Raw genomic sequence first — 22,222 nt, 5'->3', positions numbered from 1 at the left:
ATAAAGGAGAACCAGTAGATGTGGTGTATCTGGATTTTCAGAAGGCCTTCGATAAGGTCCCACACAAGAGGTTGGTGAACAAAATTAGGGCACGTGGAATTGGGGGTGATATACTACAGGAAACTTTTTTAAAATCCGGCACCAATGGGACCGACGTGGCGCCGGTTCATCAAAAATTCTGGCTAACTGAAAGCTATAGTAAAAGATAAGCAACAAACCCTGTTGCTTAGCAACAGGTTCAGAACAATGGCCACAAGTTCCAAGCGTCTCTGTAGCTTAGCAACAGCTGCAGCCACACCCTTGCACAGCAACAGATCGAGGAAGGCAAGTAATAAAACTTACTTGAACCTACTCCTGAATTTTGCCGGTTAACCGAGATTTCCGGTTATTTACGTGCCGCTAAATCAAAAGTTTCCTGTAGCATGGATTGAGAATTGATTAAGAGACAGAAAACAAAAAGAGTAGGGATAAACGGGTCTTTTTCAGGATGGCAGGCTGTGACTAGTGGAGTACCGCAAGGATCGGTGCTTGGGCCCCAGCTATTCACAATCTATATCAATGATTTGGCTGAGGGGACTAAATGTAAAATTTTCCAAATTTGCTGATGATACAAAGCTAGGTGGCAGTGTCAGTTGTGAAGAGGATGTGAAGAGGCTTCAAGGGGATCTCGACAGGCTCAGTGAGTGGGCGACAACATGGCAGATGGAATGAAACATGGATAAATTTGCAGTTATCCACTTTGGTAGAAAAAACAGAAAGGCAGAGTACTTTCTAAATGGTGAAAGATTGGGGAATGCAGATGCTCAAAGGGAGCTGGGTGTCCTTGTACATGAGTCACTGAAAGTGAATGTGCAGGTGCAGCAAGCCATTATGAAGGCAAATGGTATGTTGGCCTTCATTACAAAAGGATTTGCGTACAGGAGTAAAGAAGTCTTACTCCAATTATATGGGGCCTTGGTGAGACCACACCTGGAGTACTGTGTACAATTTTGGTCTCCTTACCTGAGAAAGGATATACTTGCCATAGAGGGAGTGCATCAAAGTTCACGAGACTGATTTTTGGGATGGCGGGACTGTTGTTGAGAAGAGATTAAGTAAACTAGGCCTGTATTCTCTTGAATTCAGAAGAATGAGAGGGGATCTCATTGAAGCATACAAATATATTACGGGGCTTGATAGGATGGATGCTGGGAGAATGTTTCCCTTGGCTGGGGAGTCTATATCCTGAGGCTGTGGCCCCTGGTTCAAGAGTAGGCCATTCAGGACTGAGATGAGAAGAAATTTCTTCACACAGAGGGTGGTGAATCTTTGGAATTCTCTACCCCAGAGGGCTGTGGAGGCTCAGTCATTGGGTATATTCAAAACAGAAGCCGATAGATTTCTGACTAGTAAGGGCATCAAGGGATATGGCGATAGGGCCGGTGAATGGAGTTGAGGCAGAAGATCAGCCATGATCTCATTGAATGGCGGAGCAGGCTCGAAGGGCCGAATGGCCGACTCCTGCTCCTATTTCTTATGTTCAGAGGGTACAGTAGCATAGTGGTTATGTTACTGGACTAATTATGTTACCAGAGACATGAGTTCAAATCCCACCACGGCAGCTGGGGAATTTAAATTCAGTTACTTGAATAAATCTGGAATAAAAAGCTAGTATCAGTTAAAGTGACCAGAAACTACCAAATTGTCATAAACACCCATCTGGTTCACTAATGTCCTAGTCTGAGTCCAGACCCAGAGTCATGTGGCTGACTTTAAGTGCCATCTGAAATGGCCTAGCAAGCCCATCAGTTGTACCAAACCGCTACAAAGAAGTATACTCGCTGTTATACCTTCACCACACTGACTGCAGCGGGTTAACGCAGCAGCTCACCGCCACCATCTCGAGGGCAATTAGGGGTGTGCAATAAATGCCGGCCTTGCCAGCGACACCCACATCCAAGGAGCAAAGAGAGAGATTTGGTCCAAACACCATAAACATTTACGGGAAACTTTGTGCTATCCGGCACCGACGGGACCGAGCTGTTGCCGTTCCCTCAAAACTGCCGGACACACCAGCGTTAATGTTGAAGCATATGGAGCTTTTCATCTCCGTATCGGACAACAAACACTGTTGCTTAGCAACAGCTTCTAAACAGTCGACCCGTACCTTGGAAGCATCTCTGTAGCTTAGCAACAGCTTCAGAGACTTTCCAGATGTTGAAAAAAAAAGCCACGAGAAGAAAAAAACCTAACAAAACGGCTCCTGATTTTTGCCGGTGGCTCGAGCTTGCCGGACACTTAGCCTCCGGATAAGACAAAGGCCTAGAAATTCAGTTGCTTGCGCCACCAGTTTGCGCCCAAAGAGGCCACTCAGAGGCTTTAGCGCCACTGGCCACAACCACCGCGATATTTAGCGGGGCGCTAATGGCGGCGTTAGCCTGTAGCGCTGCGCCGCCACCGATGACGTCATCGGTGTGCGCAGCGCCACGCACGCCATATTAGGTCGCGCCCGCCTCTTCCGCAAATAGCGACCGGTACACAGGGGCCAAACACACACACACACACACACACACACACACACGCGCGCGCGGCATTGCCGGCTGTTTCCTGAGAGCCCGGCACTTCTCCTTGGTGCCGGGCTCATTTGCTGGCACTCGCGAGCGGGGATCGCGCTGTTGCAGGCACCTCTCCCTTAACAGTGGGAGGAAGGCCTGCAGTACCGCAGCGTGCCATGCCGCAGCGTGTGGCGCTGCGGCACTTTGCGCGCCGATATACAGTTTCAGCGCCCCAAGCGGGGCGCGGGAAGCCTCGTTTAGCGGCCCGCTTCCATTTGGGGCGCAGAAACTGAATATCCCGATGGCGCAAGTGGCTCCGCGCGCAGCGGTAATTCCGGCGCCCAGGCGAGCTTGGCGCCCCAAACTGAATTTTTAGCCCAAAGTTTCCTGTAGCAAAATCAATCATTACTTTCCTAATGTATCATTTCACTACTTCCCCAGCACATCCCATCTTCACAATAAATGTAATCACCTGATTAACCAGGTCAGGAATACAGCAAAACTCAGGAATGCCTCCATGCCAAGTGTACATATCTGGATACATCTTACGATGTGCAACCGAGACAAAAAAGAAAATCCCATTTGCCAACTACGCACTTACCTCTTGACAGTACTGCAGAATTCCTTCTTTAGTTCTAAAGCAGCTGTTTGTTCCAGAAGGATCAGACACCCACTTGCCGCTCTGTACATTCATGTGCATGTTCAGTTTGCCGCAGAACATGGCGATTTGGGGTTCTGCTGCCAATAATCCAGTACCTCCATCAGTCGGCACCTAGTAAACAAAATGATCTCAATTACTAACAAAGCAAGAAATAACCAGTATAGAGAATCAAAGGGTCTTTCTAAGTGACATATAGAGAGAGATGAGATGCTATTTTTTTTTTTTTTTTTTTAAAAAGCACCAAATTTGACACTCAGGTCCTGTCTACAAACATTTATAACAGAATATTAAAAAGCAAAGATGCAGCTGGTCAGTAACAGGTGACAGGACTGCCAGGTTAGAATTCCTTGACGTTTTGGTGCAACATTGCAACCTTATGTAATTAAAGTAAGGAATTCAGACAGTGCTTGGAAAAAAGTTTCTTAATACCCAGGAATGCTGACTGAATGTGATAGTATTTAAAAAAACTTAAACATTCATTAAATTAAGCAAGGATTTATTAAAGGATTTGTGCACAAGGTGACACCATATCCCACTGAACAGGCTATAGCCAAGTTCTTACAACTACACGAGGTATCTTGGTTGAAGTGCTTGCAAATTATATCTTATTTCAAAAGTTTTATTTTAAAATGAGGAAAGCCATCTATAAGCTGCATATCTCTAGCCCAAATTGCACATTTAATAAAATCAGAATACATTTCCCACCTGCCCCCACCCAAATTCGACAGGGATTACAACACTTCAGGTCAACCGCGCGGGAACAGATAATGTGGCATTTACCTGGAGACAGTGAGCAAATCCGCTAACTAAATCCCCAAACAATTCAAACAATGTGTGAAATCAGAATCGGATTACAGCATCTTCAGTTGGATAGTGCATTAAAAGGAGCCATTGTAACACATGAGAAGGGAGTATGGCTCTTAAATTCGACATTACATCACTTTTCAAAATACATTTCACAATAATTCCTTAACTTGGCAGCTTCCACAGTTGCTTGCCAATGTGGTGCAGTCTACATCCACACTTCCTTGCTTTGAAGTTTTGACTGTTCAGCCCAATGATGGCGATTACGTAAGAAATAAGAGGAGTAGGCCATTCAGCCCCTCGAGCCTGCTCCGCCATTCAATAAGATCATGGCTGATCATCAACCTCAACTACACTTTCCCGCCCAATCTCCATATCCTTTGATTCCCCCGAGAGTCCAAAAATCTATCGATCTCAGCCTTGAATATACTCAAAGACTCAGCATCCACAGCCCTCTGGGGCAGAGAATTTTAAAGATTCATAACCCCGAGTGAAGAAATTCCTCCTCATCCCGGTCTTAAATAGCCTACCCCTTATCCTGAGACTATGCCCCCTAGTTCTAGACTCTCCAGCCAGGGGAAACAACCTCTCAGCATCTACCCTGTCAATCCCCTTCAGAATCTTGTATGTTTCAATGAGATCACCTCTCATTCTTCTAAATTCCAGACAGTATCGGCCCATTCTACACAATCTCTCATCATAGGGCAACCCTCTCATCCCAGGAATCAATCTAGTGAACCTTCGTTGCACCGTCTCTAAGGCAAGTATATCCTTCCTTAGATAAGGAGACCAGAACTGTGCACAGTACTCCAGGTGTGGTCTCACCAAGGCCCTGTACAATTGTAGCAAGACTTCCAGACTCTTACACTCTAACCCCCTTGCAATAAAGGACAACATGCCATTTGCCTTACTTCTTGCTTGCTGTACCTGCATGCTAGCTTTCTGTGTTACTTGCACGAGGACACCCAAATCTCTCTGAACATCAACATTTGAAAGTTTATCATTTAAAAAATATTCTGTTTTTCTATTCTTCCTACCAAAGTAAATAACCTCACATTTCCCTACATTATACTCCACCTTCCACCTTACTGCCCACTCAATTAGTCTATCTATATCCCTTTGCAGACTGTGTTCTCCTCACTGCTTACTGTCCCACCTAGCTTTGTATCATCAGCAAACTTGGATACATTAAACTCGGTCCCTTCATCTAGGTCATTAATATAGAATGTAAATAGCTGAGGCCCCAACACTGTTCCTTGCTGAACTCCACAAGTTATAGCCTGCCAACCTGAAAAAGATCTGTTTATCCCTACTCTCTGTTTTCTGTCCGTTAACCAATCCTCTATCCATGCTACTATATTACCCCCAACCCCATGAGCCCTAATCTTGTGTAATAACCTTTTATGTGGCGCCTTATCGAATGCCTTTTGGAAATATAGTACATCCACTGGTTCCCCTTTATCTACCCTACTATTTACATCCTCAAAAAACTAATAAATTTGTCAAACACGATTTCCCTTTCATAAAACCATGTTGACTCTGCTTAATCATGTTATGATTTTCTAAGTGCCCTGATACCACTTCCTTAACAATGGATTCCAGCATTTTCCTGACGACTAATGTCAGGCTAACTGGCCTGTAGTTCCCTGTGTTTTCTCTCCCTCCTTTCTTGAATAGCGGTGTTACATTTGCGACCTTCCAATCTGCTGGGACCATTCCAGAATCTAGGGAATTTTGGAAGATCAAAACCAATGCATCCACTATCTCTTCAGCCACCTCTTTTAGAACCCTAGGATGTAGGCCATCGGGTCCAGGGGATTTGTCGGCTTTTAGACCCATTTGTTTCTCTAGTACTTTTTCTCTACTTATATTAATTACATTAAGTTCCTCACCCTCATTAGACCCTTGGTTCCCCACCATTTTTAGTATGCTTTTTGTGTCTTCTACTGTGAAGACAGATACAAAATATTTGTTTAACTTTTATGCCGTTTCCTTATTCCCCATAATAATTTCTCCCATCTCCGCCTCTAAGGGACCAATGTTTACTTTTGCTACTCTCTTCCTTTGTACATACTTGTAGAAACTATTACAATCTGCTTTTATATTTCTCGCTAGTTTTCTCTCATTCTATTTTTCCGTTTATCAATTTTTTGGTCAACCTTTGCTGGTTTCTGAAACTCTCCCAATCCTCAGGCTTACTATTATTCTTTGCAACATTATAAGCTTCTTCTTTCAATCTAATGCTATCCTTAAACTTCTTTAGTTAGCCACGGTTGGATCACTTTTCTCGTGGAGTTTGTGTTTCTCAATGGAATGTATTTTTGTTGAGAATTATGAAATATTTCTTTAAATGCTAGCCACTGCTTATCTACCGCCATACCTTTTAATCTATTTTTCCAATCTACCTTAGCCAACTCGCCCCTCATACCGATGTAATTGGCTTTATTTAAGTTTAAGACTCTAGATTCGAACTTAGGCAAGTCACTCTCAAAATTAAGGTGAAATTCTATCATATTATGATCACAGTTGTAGTTTAATTCCACATACACCAAAAGCCCTCCAGAATCAGACTATAGTGGGCATTCTTGATATTCAACCTATACAGTGAGCATCAGCACTCAGCAGGCCATTTGACCATGGGGAGCTTTACACTCGAGTCCAATCCGGAATTCAGCCGACATCCACACCTACACATTTTGCAGTAAATATGATCCACAGGATTTGCACTGGCTGTTTTCCACATCACCCTTCCCTAGCCCAGGGACACTGAAGACAGCTCAATTACCATCCTAACTAAGATGAGATAAGTCATCACAGACGAGGGCTCGACTCTTGCACGTTCACGGCCCAAATTACTCAGGAACCCACTATGCCCCAGGAAGCTGTCCAGACTGCTACACAATCGGTGACAGCCGCAGCCTGACTGGTACAGAAGTATGATGAAGCAATCAATTTCAAATACCTCAATTAAGTTATTGTATGCTGATTTTCTTTGGATCAAAGACAGCAGAAATACTCAGGCATATAAATACAAGGCTGTAAACCTCATCAATGTAAGATTGCAAGGTGATGCACGCCAGTCATCTTGAATCTCCAGCTTTATATTAACAGATACAATTTAGAGATCCTTCATCGACCTTGGGGACAATTTACTGTTTATGGTTCAAGTCCCACTCCAGAGACTCGAGCACAAAATTTCTAGGCCGACACTCCAGTGCAGTACTGCTGCCTTTTGGATGAGACATTAAAACCAAGGCCGACTGCCTTCTCAGGTGTACGTGAAAGATCCCATGCCGCTATTGCGAAGAATAGCAGGGGAGTTATCCCGGTGCCCTGGCCAACATTTATCCCTCAATCAACATCACAAAAACAGGTTATCTGGTCATTATCACATTGCTTTTGTGGGAGCTTGCAGTGCACAAATTGGCGGATGAGTTTCCTACATTACAACGGTGACCATATTTCAAAAAGTACTTCACTGGCTGTAAAGTGCTTCGGAACATACAGTGGTTGTGAAAGGCGTTATATAAATGCAAGTATTTTCTTTTTTGCACTACAGGACTACATACAAGGGACTCCCTCTGTAGGCTTCACACCCTAATGTAAAAAATCCTGGCTTATCGCGACTGTATGGTAAAAATGTGGGTCTATAATTCTGCCTTCAGGATCAGGGAGCCAGTTTTTGGGTGGGGAGCCTGTTCCCAGTTTGTTCCCCCTCTGTGGATCGCTCTATAAATGTACAGCCCAGTGGGGACTGGCCGCCTGGTGAGTGTAAAAGCACACAGATGCTCGCTCTCCCAAAAACAGAACACAGTGTCAAGCATGAAGATGAAAGCACTTTTGGCCATTCACTAGTTTCGTGTGGGCCTGCAGTGTTGTGTTTCAAAGCTGTGCAAAGTAAGGAAGTGGTGCTCAAGTTTCATGCCAGCATGTTTAGTCAAATAGCTCTTGTGTTTCATCTTAGCAGTAAGAAGGTTGATGAAATCAGAAGCAAAACTTAGCTATAGCCCAAGGTGCCACTCTACTCCCTTATGGTAGGTAAAGAACTGAAGCACTGTATAGATGTTCAAAGGAGGGCATTGCATCGTTACTGCAGGTTTATAGAGAAACCATCTGTCCAGCATAGTAACAGCCAGAATTACCAGGATTATGAAATTCAAAGCATTTTTTTTCAAAATCTTGAATAATGCGCCTACTCTAGTTTATTAAAATTCAAGAGCATAGAACAGAAACACCAGACACAATTCTTCTTTAGTGAGGTGGTAACTAACGTGGTAGATAAGGGAGTGTCTATAGATGTTATTTATATGGACTTCCAGAAGGCATTCGACAAGGGTCCACATAAAAGAGACTTAACAAAAATGAGGGCGCATGGAATTGGAGGCAATCTATTGGCTTGGATAGGGAATTGGTTAGGAGGTAGGAGACAGAGTACGGATAATGGGACACCTGGGTGTCCTTGTGCACCAGTCGCTGAAGGTAAGCATGCAGGTGCAGCAGGTGGTTAAGAAGGCAAATGGTATGTTGGCCTTCATAGCGAGAGGGAGATCTGTACTGGGACCTCAGCTTCTCACTGTATTTATAAATGACTTGAATGAAGGAATAAAGAGCCATATATTCAAGCTGAACGGGCAAAGTGTTTCTCAACTCTTCAGAGGAATCTCTAAGTCTTTAACTATGAGTCTCGGGAAGTCAAAGTGATTAATTTTGGTGGATGTTCTGGATTTAGAAATAAATAAGAAATAAAACGAAGTAAAGATTTGAGAATGAGGATCTCAGAAATAAGAAATGTAAGCTAATTGTATTTTAGCTATTCACAATATATATTAATGATCTAGACAAGGGAACTAGATGTAACATCTCCAAATTTGCAGACGACATAAAGCTGGGTGGGCGTGTGTGCTGTGAAGAGGATGCCAAGAAACTCCAGGATGATTTGGACAGGTTGGGTGATTGAGCAAAAGCATGGCAGATGCAATATAACGTGGATAAATGTGAGGTTATCCACTTTGGTGGCAAAAGCAGGAAGGCAGATTATCTGAATGGCAATAGATTGGGAGAAGGGGAAGTGCAACGAGACCTGGGTGTCCTTGTGCACCAGTCGCTGAAGGTAAGCATGCAGGTGCAGCAGGCGGTTAAGGCGGCAAATGGTATGCTGGCCTTTATAGTGAGAAGATTCGAGTACAGGAGCAAGAATGTCTTGCTGCAGTTATACAGGGCCTTGGTTAGACCACATCTTGAGTATTGTGTGCAGTTTTGGTCAACTTATCTGAGGAAGGATGTTCTTACCATGGAAGGAGTTCAGCGAAGATTCACCAGGCTGATACCTGGGATGGCAGGAATGACGTATGAGGAGAGATTGGGTCGATTGGGCTTGTACTTACTGGAGTTTAGAAGAATGAGAGGGGATCTCATTGAAACTTATAAAATTCTGACAGGACTGGACAGACTAGATGCAGGAAGGATGTTCCCGATGGTCAGGGAGTCCAGAACCAGGGGTCACAGTCTAAGGATAAGATGTAGGCCATTTAGGACAGAAATGAGGAGGCATTTCTTCACCCAGAGAGTGGTGAACCTGTGGAATTCTCTACCACAGAAGGCAGTAGAGGCCAATTCATTAAATATATTCAAGAAGGAGTTGGATATATTTCTTAAAGGCTAAAGGGATCAAGGGGTATGGGGAGAAGGCAGGGACAGGGTACTGAATTTGGATGATCAGTCATGATCGCATTGAATGGCGGAGCAGGCTCAAGGGGCCAAATGGCCTACTCCTATCTTCTATGTTTCTATCAGATAACGCTAAGTGTAGAGTATAGAAAATGAAGGGGTGATCCTCTTGAGGTTTTTAAGATGATCTAAGGAGTTGATAGGGTAGAGAGAGAGAGAGAAACTATTTCCTCTGGTGGGGGAGTAAAAGAAAAAGACTTGCATTTATATAGCGTCTTTCATGATCACCGGACGTCCCAAAGGGCTTTACAGCCAATGAAGCACTTTTTTGAAGTGTAGTCGCTGTTGTAATGAAGTACAAAAGGGGCCATAACCTTAATTAGAGCTAGGTCGTTCAAGTGTGATGTCAGGAAGCACTTCTTCACACAAAGGGTAATGGAAATCGGGAACTCTCCCCAAAAAGCTGTTGAGGTTGGGGGGTGTCAACTGAAAATTTCAAAACTGAGAGAGATACTTTTGTTAGGCAAGTGTAATTAAAGGCTACAGAACCAAGGCAGTTATATGGAGTTAAGATAGACAGGCTCAAGGAGCTCAATCGTCGACTCCTGCTCCTATGTGCCTATGAACTTGCATTTACATAGCTCCCGTCACGATATTAGGACGACCCAATGCGCTTCACAGCCAATGAAGCACTTTTGAAGTGTCGTCACTGTTGTAATGTAGGAAATTAGTAATGTGACTTAGCTTCCACTCCCAACAAATGTAATATGACTGTACCAGGAGTGTCCATCTGTTTCAGAAGATAACTCCTCAGGCTTAAAAGAGTAGCTCCACCCTCCAGCTTCAACTGCACAGCTGGCTCAGAAAGATTTCAAAGAACACGTGAACGTTACAATTCCAATGACTAAAGCTGATTTTAATTCAGATTCTGGAAGCGTATGCCAGTGAGTCAGGCTATGCTGTCAAATTAATTTTTCATAGCCCCGGTCGCAGTTTTACCTGAAGCTCAACATTCATAGAATCATACAGCACAGGAGGCGGCCATTTAGCCCATCGTGCCTGTGAAAGAGCTATCCAAATAGTCCCCTCCCCTGCTCTTTCCCTATAGCCATGCAGATGTTTCCCTTTCAAGTATTTATCCAATTCCCTTTTGAAAGTTATTACTGAATCTGCTTCCCACCACCCTTTCAGGCAGTGAGTTCCAGACCATAACTCGCTGTGTAAAAAAAAATTCTCATCTCGCCTCTGGTTCTTTTGCCAATTGCATAAAAATTAGGCAAACAAGAATCCTGCCTGTGAAGTGTTAAAGATCCAACAGCTCCAGTTAAAGACACACTACCTGCAGTCCCAGAGCCTTCGAATGATAAAGAAGTCAATTTTTATACTGACACTTGTTTAGCTCCGATTCCAGGAGACCAGTGTTTACACTCCCTCACCCGGCTGGCAGAATTGTAAGCCCAGTGTTTTTCATGGGTGTCCAACTCATCACCACACAAGGAAGCTGAATTTAGTACGGGAAGCTCCAGGAGCCAGCACAGTGACGTTCTGACAAGAGGTCATCGACTTGAAACGTTAACTCTGTTCCTATCGCCACAGATGCTGCTTGACCTGCTGAGCGTTTCCAGCATTTTCTGTTTTTGTTAGTGAAGTGATTCATTGGTTATAGAGCGTTTTGCCATGTCCGGAGGACATGAAAGGGGCTATTTAAATCCAAGTTCTTGCTTTCTAAATAAACACTGGTATAAGCTGCCTGGATCATAAACAACTACACTTTTAAATGGATACGTGCAAAAAGAAACTGCTCTGGTCAGCTTGATGCTTCGTATCGAAGAGTGCTAAAATGTAACCAAAACTGTGCTTTTTGGTGCTTTGATGAATTGCAGGACTTTTTTCTGCAAAGACTGCCTGAAGTTTTAAAGAAAATGCAAACATCTACTGAATGTCACGAAAACATGAAGAGGATTCTTCTTCATCTCCCTCCTTGAATATCCTTAGGGCAGGTTCTTTTAAATGCATCTGTTTACAGGATCGCACCACTTTATGTCTCTTTTTAAAAAAAAACTAATTTTGAAACCCATTCCATCAGTTTTGATTTCATCATTTCTGGAAAATCTGTATGAACAAATCTCTGCATCACATCCTTCCTTCTCAACACACATTACCGCTCCCATGGCCCATTACTGGCACACTCCCCTTGGGCGTTCCAGGTTTTTAGAACCACAACCAGGGATAAGTCATGGCTTGAAACTGGAGGGGATGGGAGCCCAGGTCAGCTGGAGTCTATGTGAAAACAGAGGTTCTGAGCTAGGGACAGGAAGGATTCAAGCTTGCTATGCTTTAGTAATCAGCTCAAACAGACACACATCACAGTCCAGTCATTAGTGGATAGCAGAGTTCAAACGGACACGGTACTGGTTAGCGTTTGAAATAATGCAGGTTCCTAGAACACAAAAGCATTGCAGTAACAATAAGATTTGGGCTCAAACCGAAAAGTGGACTAGCTAAATCAGATTTGCTAATTTAGCTACGAGAATGAGATGCACGATACTTCTGTACCCACTCGTCACCGAGTCAGCTTGTTTTAATTATCAATACGATGGTCCATTCCAATCAGCAGCAATCACACGCTGCTATGATTTATTTATTACACTGGGACCTTGGGTAAAACTGCAGCGACCCATGATTTCCCCACAGACCGAAGTTAAAGCAGCTGCCCTGTGCCAAGCATGTCCCCTGCCCCAGCTTTTCAAATTCATTTCTCCGGCAAGGAATAAATAATTGAGAAATGCAAGATTCACATAGTTATGCCTCCGATCACTCATGTCTTGGTCAGGGAAGAATCCAAACCAATCAACAAACAGGCAAAACTGCTAATTATGGATTTATCCCTGCGACACATGATGTTACCGTCAAAACATGATCCTGAGTTTGTGCCAACATAGCAGATCTTATCCTAATAGTGTTGTGAAAATTGGTGTCAGCAGTCTGGGCTACAATAGGGGCAAAGCACCAGGGTGCCTTCTCTCATACAAATCGTAGATTAGTGCACCACAGGAGGCCGCCATTCGGCCCATTGTGTCTGCACCGACTCTTTCGAAGAGCTCTTGATCTCACTATTCAGCGATCCCTGCCATTAAGTGCTTATGTAGACAGATAAGGACAGAATTTGCCTCAGCTGTAGATAGACACACAAGCTCTCGCAGGGTCTAGGTTAATAAATGAATAATCACTTGGCTGAGGAATTAGAAGATGGCTGGCGTTGGTGGAAACACCAAAGTCAGTGCATTCGGGGGGGGGGGGAAGAAAATTGAAAAAACTTTTCAAAGAGCATGGATATGAGGAGGATTGATTTTCTCTTGTAGGTCAGCTACTTACGAGAGATTATGGGGCACTTCAGCTTTAATGCAATATTCAGAACCACAGCACACCCATAGCCATGTGGACTGTTATTTTCACCGAGCTGTAAATCAGTGCTTTACTAAGCTTGTGATTTAAATCTTGTGACAGAAAAGTAGATGAAGGTTCGCTGTGTATACGAGGCATGCACACAATAAAACCATCTCCTACTCTTCACTCGAGGGCTGGCAGGCAACAGATTACTGGGTCCTATCCTTCCCACTTCCCCAATACATAGTTACTGAAGATGTGCAAGCTATTCTGGAAACAAACCAATACAAGGGACTAGTGAACTACTCTTCAGCCTCCACCCCAGGTTTTCTGTCCTCCTTCAGACACAGATAACCACTACCTCTCTTTCCTCCCTTAAGATCCACCTCTTTCACCAATTGTCTGCTCTAATACCTCATGTGGCTCAGTGTCAAGTTCTGTTTGATAATCGCTCCTGTGAAGTGCATTGCGACGTTTTACTATGTTAAAGGCACTATATAAGAACATAAGAAATAGGAGCAGGAGTAGGCCATATGGGCCGTTGAGCCTGCTCCGCCATTCAATAAGATCATGGCTCAACTCCACCTTCCCACCCTATCCTCATATCGCTTGATTCCATTAGTATCAAAATATCCATCGATCTCGATCTTGAATATACTCAACAACTGAGCATCCCACTGCTCTCTGGGCTAGAGAATTCCAAAGATTTACAACCCTTTGACCAAGCTTTTGGTCATCTGCCCTAATGGGCCAGAACTTCAGGTCCCCACGGGCGACAACGCGCTGGGTACTCACGCGGAGGTCCAACGAAAGTGCCGGTTTTGTGCATGCACTGCGCTTGCGCGGGAAACCGGAACTTCCGTTCCCTTAAAGGAAGGGGTTCACAGGTCGAACGCGTGCGCCGGAGAGGCAGCGCGTACGCCTGGAACTTGTGTTTTTTTTGCAGGTTTCTCCGGGAGGGTAAGTCTCCAGGAGCTACGCTTTTAAAAAGCAGTAGCAAGGCCTGCTTTTAACAAGATAAGTGGTGAATTAAGTAAAATTAAAACATTTTTTCCACAGGTTTATTATTTTTAAATACTTTAAAAGTTAAGTTTATTTTTAGCCCCGTTAGAAACGAATGAATTTTTTCAAAAATTTAAATTGTTTAATAGTTATTTTATGTAATTTATAGTTATTTTAAAAGTGATTTAAATTTTTTTTTTTATTTGAAGTTTTAGTTATGTTTTGGGGCTGAATTGTATTCATAGATTTGACAGCTCTTCCTGTCAAATCTATGAATACAGACTCCCTGCTACCATTGGCTCTCCATGGCTGTGATCCCAGGGGACGCATCGAACTAACTGCGCCCCTGGGATATGCAAGCACTGCGCGCCGGCAGTTGGAGCAGGCTCAGGATCGGAATCCCACAGCTCAACGGCCGGCGTGCAAGGTAAGTGCAGGTCGGAGGCTTGCACCCGCGGGAAACCTCCGACCCGAATTTCTGGGCCTATAATCTCCTTATGTGGCTCGGTGTCAAATTTTGTTTGATAATGCTCCTGTGAAGCACCTTGGGGCGTTTTACTACATTAAAAGGTGCTATATAAATACAAATTGTTCTTGTTGTTGTACAATACCTTGGTCAAATTGATTGCTCTACACACAAGGCTAGTTGACAAACACTCGACTATTTGTAACCATTTAGGGCATTAAATTAGAGTTCGATTCGGTCATCAACCAACACACAGATGTGTGTCCTTGCGTGTATCTTATACACACACACACACACTTTCCAATGGGGCCACTGGATAGTAATCAGAAGCAGGAATCCTGGCTGATATTTTCCCCTCCCAAGCCCAGGAGAGTTAAGACCGCAGTGCCACAAATGCAGCCCTGAGGTAGAATACCTGAGCACAGCCGTGGAATCAAACCTGCAATCATCCTGGCCCATATGGCTTAGTGCTACACCAGGGAACACCTGTACTACCTTTTCATACTCAAAGGTACCTTGTCCACCTCTCCTTTGCCCAGAACAATATAATTAGGGCAACAGTGTCAGGGTGGAAGTGACAGACTGTAAACGACAAAGGTTGTCAGTGCCACAGGACTGCAATGTGAAAAGCACCACAGTTAAAAATGGGTTATTAACTGCAGTAATAGGAGCATTTCGAGATCTGCTGGTGATAGTGGTGAGGAACTTCTCCTGCATCTTAGCATAAAGAGCCAGATATTGTGTTACTTTATCATTTACGACAGAAATATTACACAGCCACGGTCAAGTAAATATAGTTGCTAGAAGCAGCAAAAAGATTTGCCCCCTTTTCCATGGCTCTGTACTTGCTTAAAAGCTGTTCATCTCGAACACCTTGTGATGAAAGGTCATCACCCTGAAACGTTAGCTCGGTTTTTCTCTCCACAGATGCTACTTGACCTGTTGAGTGTTTCCAGCATTTTCCGTTTTTATTTGCAACAAAAAGATTATGTTTCCAACAAGGGAGAGAGAGCGAGCTTTCCAGATCAACTGGAGGACGTAATTTCAACGCTTTCACAATACTGCATAACATATGCAGGAGCAGACATCCTGAACGCTAGCTACGGCATATATAGAACAGAATGCCAATGAGCATGGCACTCAGGCATTTTGGAATTAAGTGTCACACAGCAGCTGCAAGTAATTGCAGACAGGTACCCATTTCCTCATTATATAATCATGTCCAATCTTTTTTTTTTAAGATTGCATAGTGCTAGCAGCAGCCTTGATTCATAACAAGTCACTTGATCCTTGCCGCTTGTGCACAATGGCCTTGCAGTGTTTGCATTAAACTAATCCCATGGGAATGAAAGGATCCGAGGGGCCAGCATTAGATTTAATAAGGCAGCTAGCTTCAAACTGAAGAAAGCCGCACACCCTTTTATCACTGACCCTTTATGCCAAAGATAACATTGTAGGAAAATTGTGAAAGTTCTATTGTGTACAGTAAATTTTACAACTTATGAATATGATCATAGGGATAAAGACTAGCATTTCTAGGTCTCGTCACTTCATTCCCTTGCCCGTTTTCAATTTATAATACTCAAACATGCTGATTCATCTGAAAACACATTATAGAAAAATGGTAATAAATACTTGTGCTTAATGATAGATTTGAAAATTTCCAGTACAAGAATGACCATAGAATTCAGGAGTACAACGTAATCTAGTTCTATGCAAAAGACCAGTGGGAGGGAGGGGAGTGGGGAAGAGAATCTACTGCAATGTCTTCCTCAGTGGCTCAGTTAGCACGCACACCATAGCCCCGGTTTTAACTCAGGCAGGAATCAGACAAGCAGGAAACCTCGGCAGCGTGAGGCCTGGGCAATTTTAACTCCCGGTCCTCATGTGCATGCCCCCCAGTCAGTTGCCTACCCGAAACCGGCAGGAAGGGCAGGCAGCTGGCCAGCATGTAGGAGCAGAATGCTGGGTGGCAGGAAGCTGCAGCAGGAAACACAGAAATATAGAAGATAGGAGGAGTAGGCCATTCGGCCCCTCGAGCCTGCTCCGCCATTCAATGCGATCATGGCTGATCATCCAAATTCAGTACCCTGCCCCTGCTTTCTCCCCATACCCCTTGATCCCTTTAGCCTGAAGAAATATATCCAACTCCTTCTTGAATATATTTAATGAATTGGCCTCTACTGCCTTGTGTGGTAGAGAATTCCACAGGTTCACCACTCTCTGGGTGAAGAAATTCCTCCTCATCTCTGTCCTAAATGGCTTACCCCTTATCTTTAGACTGTGACCCCTGGTTCTGGACTCCCCAACCATCGGGAACATCCTTCCTGCATCTAGTCTGTCCAGTCCTGTCAGAATTTTATAAGTTTCAATGAGATCCCCTCTCATTCTTCTAAACTCCAGCGAGTACAAGCCCAATCGACCCAATCTCTCCTCATACGTCATTCCTGCCATCCCGAAGGAACGGTCCCTGGCAGTCGGGCAAGTTGCAGTAGAAATACATTGTGCTATAAAGATAAATATAACTAATCTCTATTGAGTAGGACACACACGTTCATGTTTTGGTATTTGTGCCTATTTGACCCAGAAAGGAATGCGTGTTAATTTATTTTATGATGACGTTATAAAGTTACATTCAGCCCACAAGAGATTATGTCCCAGCAATACACAAGTTATCTGACAATGTTGACTAGATCTGTTCGCTGGGGCACCAGATGAAGTAATTAACAGAACTGTGTATATTCTCAGTACCACATCAATTTCAGACAACAGAAGGGGATCATTAGCACATTTCAGAGAGGTTCGCACCTATAATATTGGATTGGTTTCTCATTGAGCACAGCAGGAGTCCTGGTTAATAACAGAAAATGCTGGAAAAACTCAGCAAGCCAGGCAACATCCGTGGAGAGAAATTAGAGTTGACGTTTCGGGTCAAAACCCTTTTTCAAAACTGGAAAGGAAATAAAATAGATCGAAGGCAGGGCTGGGGAGGGAACAAAAGAAGTAAGAGAGACATTAAGAGGTATTCAAAACCAGACGAGATGGTAATAGGACAAGTGGAGACAAAAGACGGCTGAGATTAGGTGTGAAGTGTACTGGCAGGATGAGACACAGCTGCCATGTGGGAGAGAGAAAAAAAACAAGGGGGGGGGGGGGGGGAAGGGAACACCCAGAACAAAGGTTGCTTCTGGTGCTCGCTCTCTGGGTGAATTTAAAAAATCAGTCTGTAGAATGTTTGAAGTCTGCTATGGCAAGACAGACGGAGAAGTCTCTCTTCTAATGTCATTGAACTAACAGTTGCCAACAAGGACTTGCAAAGTGAAGAAAGGTCCCGGTTATGGTAAAAGGTTGCATCATTTATTATTTTTGACTGTGAGTGCAAGATATAGATAAATCTTGCTGTTCAGTTGCATAGTTGACATAAAATAAATCAGCTTGATGGTTTACAACTGGCATCATCTCACTAGAGCGCTCATCAATCCACCTTCTGGAAGGCAAGAAATGTACGTGGTTACATACAAGATCACAGCATCCAGTACACACAACAAAGGTCTTACTGTTATGGCCACTGAAACACACCATCATATATTGGATAATAAATTTGATCATACTTTTGCAGAATCTTACAAAAATGGCCAGCGATGCTGAACCCGAAATCTGTAAGACACATTTTCAGAAAGCATTATCAGAATGAAAAAGGCCATTCCCCTCACTGTTACTCAAAAATGACTATTTATTTCCAATCAAATCCATAGCCTTTTACTTCCTGATGAATCTTCACATTATCTTCAATGACAATGGGCCACCAGCAGAGATTCCATTTTGTCTGAGCTATGAAGATTGCTACGGAGCTGGGATCAGCTCAGCTGTTGAGTTCCCCAGAAGTGCCAGTGGAGAGGATCAATCCGAACTTATTTCAATCAGGTTCCTGTGACAGCTGCCTCACAAGAAACTCTTTGCAAATTGCTGATAGTCCAGCAGTCTTACTGAGCAAGAAGGACCCACTGCAACCAGCACCCAAACTGCTGCTGCAGGCAGAAGCTAGCGACCAAATGGAACCACAGAGCTAACTCGCCTCGTCACTGTTGTCATACCTGGTGTGCATTTAGTTTCTTCACTGATTATCCATCACTGTTTCTCTCAGCAACCTTTAGGTGGCAGCTTTGGCTAAAGGGTAGCATTCATGCCAGAGTCAGAAATTCATAGGTTCAAGCCTCGCTCCCAAGATCGGAGCACATAATTTAGGCTGGCACTTCAGTACAGTACTGGGGGGGGGGGGGGGGGGGGGTGGTGCTGCCTTTTGAATGAGACATTAAATTGAGGCCCCGTCTGCAGTCTCAGGTGGATGTAAAAATGTAAAAGATCCCATGGGGCTATTCGATGAGAAGGAGAGTTCACCTGGTGTTCCGGCCAATATTTATTCCTTCACCAACATCACTATAATACAGATCATCAGGTCATGTAGCTCATTGCAATGGCGCCGTGTTTCTCGACATTGCAATGGCGCCGTGTTTCTTGACATTGCAATGGCGCCGTGTTTCTCGACATTGCAATGGCGCCGTGTTTCTCGACATTGCAATGGCGCCGTGTTTCTCGACATTGCAATGGCGCGGTGTTTCTCGACATTGCAATGGCGCCGTGTTTCTCGACATTGCAATGGCGCCGTGTTTCTCGACATTGCAATGGCGCCGTGTTTCTCGACATTGCAATGGCGCCGTGTTTCTCGACATTGCAATGGCGCCGTGTTTCTCGACATTGCAATGGCGCCGTGTTTCTCGACAATGCAATGGCGCCGTGTTTCTCGACATTGCAATGGCGCCGTGTTTCTCGACATTGCAATGGCGCCGTGTTTCTCGACAATGCAATGGCGCCGTGTTTCTCGACATTGCAATGGCGCCGTGTTTCTCGACATTGCAATGGCGCCGTGTTTCTCGACATTGCAATGGCGCCGTGTTTCTCGACAATGCAATGGCGCCGTGTTTCTCGACATTGCAATGGCGCCGTGTTTCTTGACATTGCAATGGCGCCGTGTTTCTCGACATTGCAATGGCGCCGTGTTTCTCGACATTGCAATGGCGCCGTGTTTCTCGACATTGCAATGGCGCCGTGTTTCTCGACAATGCAATGGCGCCGTGTTTCTCGACATTGCAATGGCGCCGTGTTTCTCGACATTGCAATGGCGCCGTGTTTCTCGACATTGCAATGGCGCCGTGTTTCTCGACATTGCAATGGCGCCGTGTTTCTCGACATTGCAATGGCGCCGTGTTTCTCGACAATGCAATGGCGCCGTGTTTCTCGACATTGCAATGGCGCCGTGTTTCTCGACATTGCAATGGCGCCGTGTTTCTCGACAATGCAATGGCGCCGTGTTTCTCGACATTGCAATGGCGCCGTGTTTCTCGACATTGCAATGGCGCCGTGTTTCTCGACATTGCAATGGCGCCGTGTTTCTCGACAATGCAATGGCGCCGCGTTTCTCGACATTGCAATGGCGCCGTGTTTCTCGACATTGCAATGGCGCCGTGTTTCTCGACATTGCAATGGCGCCGTGTTTCTCGACATTGCAATGGCGCCGTGTTTCTCGACATTGCAATGGCGCCGTGTTTCTCGACATTGCAATGGCGCCGTGTTTCTCGACATTGCAATGGCGCCGTGTTTCTCGACATTGCAATGGTCCGGAGGTTGTGAAAAGTGCTGTGTAACTGCAAGTTCTTCCTTTGATCACCATTTCCAAGCATACATTACATCTAGCTCATCGCCCAGGGATAAACTTCTTCAACCTCCCCAAATTCCCCATAAGCCCCAGAGAGTCTTACAACCCATCCACTCTGTTGCCCTGCAAAATCTCTGCTCGGTGTGAAAAAGGCTCACGCCATACTCTATTTGGATGAAGGCATCGACAACCTGGCTTGTTGGGGGCTTGTCGCTCACAGGCCGACCCATTTGGCTACATGTTCTTTCCCCAAAACTCCATGGCAAACAAAGGGGCCTGAATGGGAAATGGGAAAGAAGGCAAGCATATCATTACATAGGATTTAAAAAAAATGTGTTCCTGGGATGCAAGTGTCGCTGGCAAGGCCAACATTTATTGCCCGTTCCTAATTGCCCTTGTTATACAGCAGAGAAACAGGCTATTCGGCCTAACCAGTCCATGCCGGTGTTTATGCTCCACTCGAGTCTCCTCCAGTCTTTCCTCATCTAACGCTCAGCATAACCCTCTATTCCCTTCTCCCTCATACGCTTATCTAGCATTAACCACTCCCTGTGGTAGCGAGTTCCACATCCTCACCACTATCTGGGTAAAGACGTTTCTTCTGAATTCCCTTTTTGATTTCTTATATTGATGGCCTCCAGCATTTTAAGGTTGAGAAAAGGTGGAATTGGATAGTCAAGATGTATTTCCTGGAAAGGGGGGGGGGGGGGAAATGAGGAAATGAGCAAGAGTTCCCACTGATCGCTAGTCACCGACCCTGCTAGAAAATCTCTGACATTGTGCGAGATACATTTGGGCCTCCGTGCTTGCTGAGACTCATTGTCTGGGATCACATGGAGAATTGCTGCTTGGGTGAGGTACAAAAGGGCGACTAGTACCCACTGATCTGCACTGCAGCTTCAGCTAGTGCCTCAGGCAAAGAAGTTAAAAATTGGAGTATTTAATGACATCTTCTCCACAGAAATGTTCCCACGGTTCAAAGGATTTGCCACACCTCAAAAGTGTTACGAGATGAAGCGATTCCAGAAAGTATAGGAACAGTAAAATAGTCTTTTTCCCAGTTTCCTAACAAAACTTGCTTTGAGATTCCCAGCCTACTGATCAGTCATCTGACCTAAACAAAAAAAAAAGAGGATTTTTGAAACACACAAGAGTAACAGTTAACATACTGGACTGGTTTTGATGACGAGGGGGTGGGAGAGGAATTTTCCAAGAGTTCTTTTTCTCCCTTTATTGGCTCTGGGTTCTCTCCCCCCGCCACCCCCTGTATTTTGCCTGTGGGAGGGGGGGTAGGAATTGTCTAGTCATGATGCCCCGGCCATCATGAGTGTGGGGCAGGCTTGATGGACCAGCTGGTCTTTACCTGCCCGTCATTTTCATATGTTCATACATGCACATTAGCTAAGTATTGCCATCAGAATCATACAGCACAGGAGGCTGCCATTTGGCTCATCGTGTCTCTGCTGGCTCTTTGAAAGAGCTATCCAATTAGTCCCACTGCCCTGCTCTTTACCCATAGGCCGGTAAATTTCTCATTTTCAAGTATTTATCCAATTCCCTTTTGATAGTTACTATTGAATCTGCTTCCACCGCCCTTTCAGGTCCTGCATTCCAGATCATTAACTTACTGCGTAAAAAAATTCTCATATTCCCCCTGAATTTTTCTCCAATTATCTTAAATCCGTTTTCTTTGGTTATCAACCCTCCTGCCAGTTGAAACAGTTTCTCCCTATCAACTCTATCAAAACCCCTTCATAAAATCTCCCCATAACCTTCACTGCTCTAAGGAGAACAATTCCAGCTTCTCTAGTCTCTCTGCAAAATTGAAGTCCCTGGTACCATTCTGATAAATCTCCTGTGCACTTGCTCCAAGGCCTTGACATCCTTCCCGAAGTGTGGTGCCCAGAATTGGACACAATACAATACTCTAGCTGAGGCCTAACTGGCGATGTACAATGGTTTACCATAACTTACTTGCTTTTGTATTC

General features: G+C 44.5%; 2 protein-coding genes across 13 annotated transcripts in view; one reads left to right on the top strand and one right to left on the bottom strand.

Annotated features, from left to right (window-relative positions):
- The window catches only part of gabpa (GA binding protein transcription factor subunit alpha), a 384,408-nt gene that overhangs the window by 229,759 nt on the left and 132,427 nt on the right, over positions 1 to 22,222 (top strand). The gene's annotated exons all lie outside the window — the stretch shown is intronic.
- The window catches only part of appa (amyloid beta (A4) precursor protein a), a 170,692-nt gene that overhangs the window by 111,877 nt on the left and 36,593 nt on the right, over positions 1 to 22,222 (bottom strand). For all 4 annotated transcript variants that reach the window (XM_086007239.1, XM_086007240.1, XM_086007242.1 and 1 more), the window contains exon 2: positions 3,136 to 3,306. In XM_086007239.1, the coding sequence (XP_085863365.1) occupies positions 3,136 to 3,306 (171 nt within the window). The remainder of the gene's footprint in view (positions 1 to 3,135; positions 3,307 to 22,222) is intronic.

This window comes from Somniosus microcephalus, chromosome 14 (genome assembly GCF_052327205.1).
Source record: "Somniosus microcephalus isolate GS21.2 chromosome 14, FLI_Smic_1.0, whole genome shotgun sequence".
NCBI lineage: Eukaryota > Metazoa > Chordata > Chondrichthyes > Squaliformes > Somniosidae > Somniosus > Somniosus microcephalus.
The sequence above is the reverse complement of the archived record's forward strand: the minus strand, read 5'-3'. Positions and strand labels throughout refer to the sequence as shown.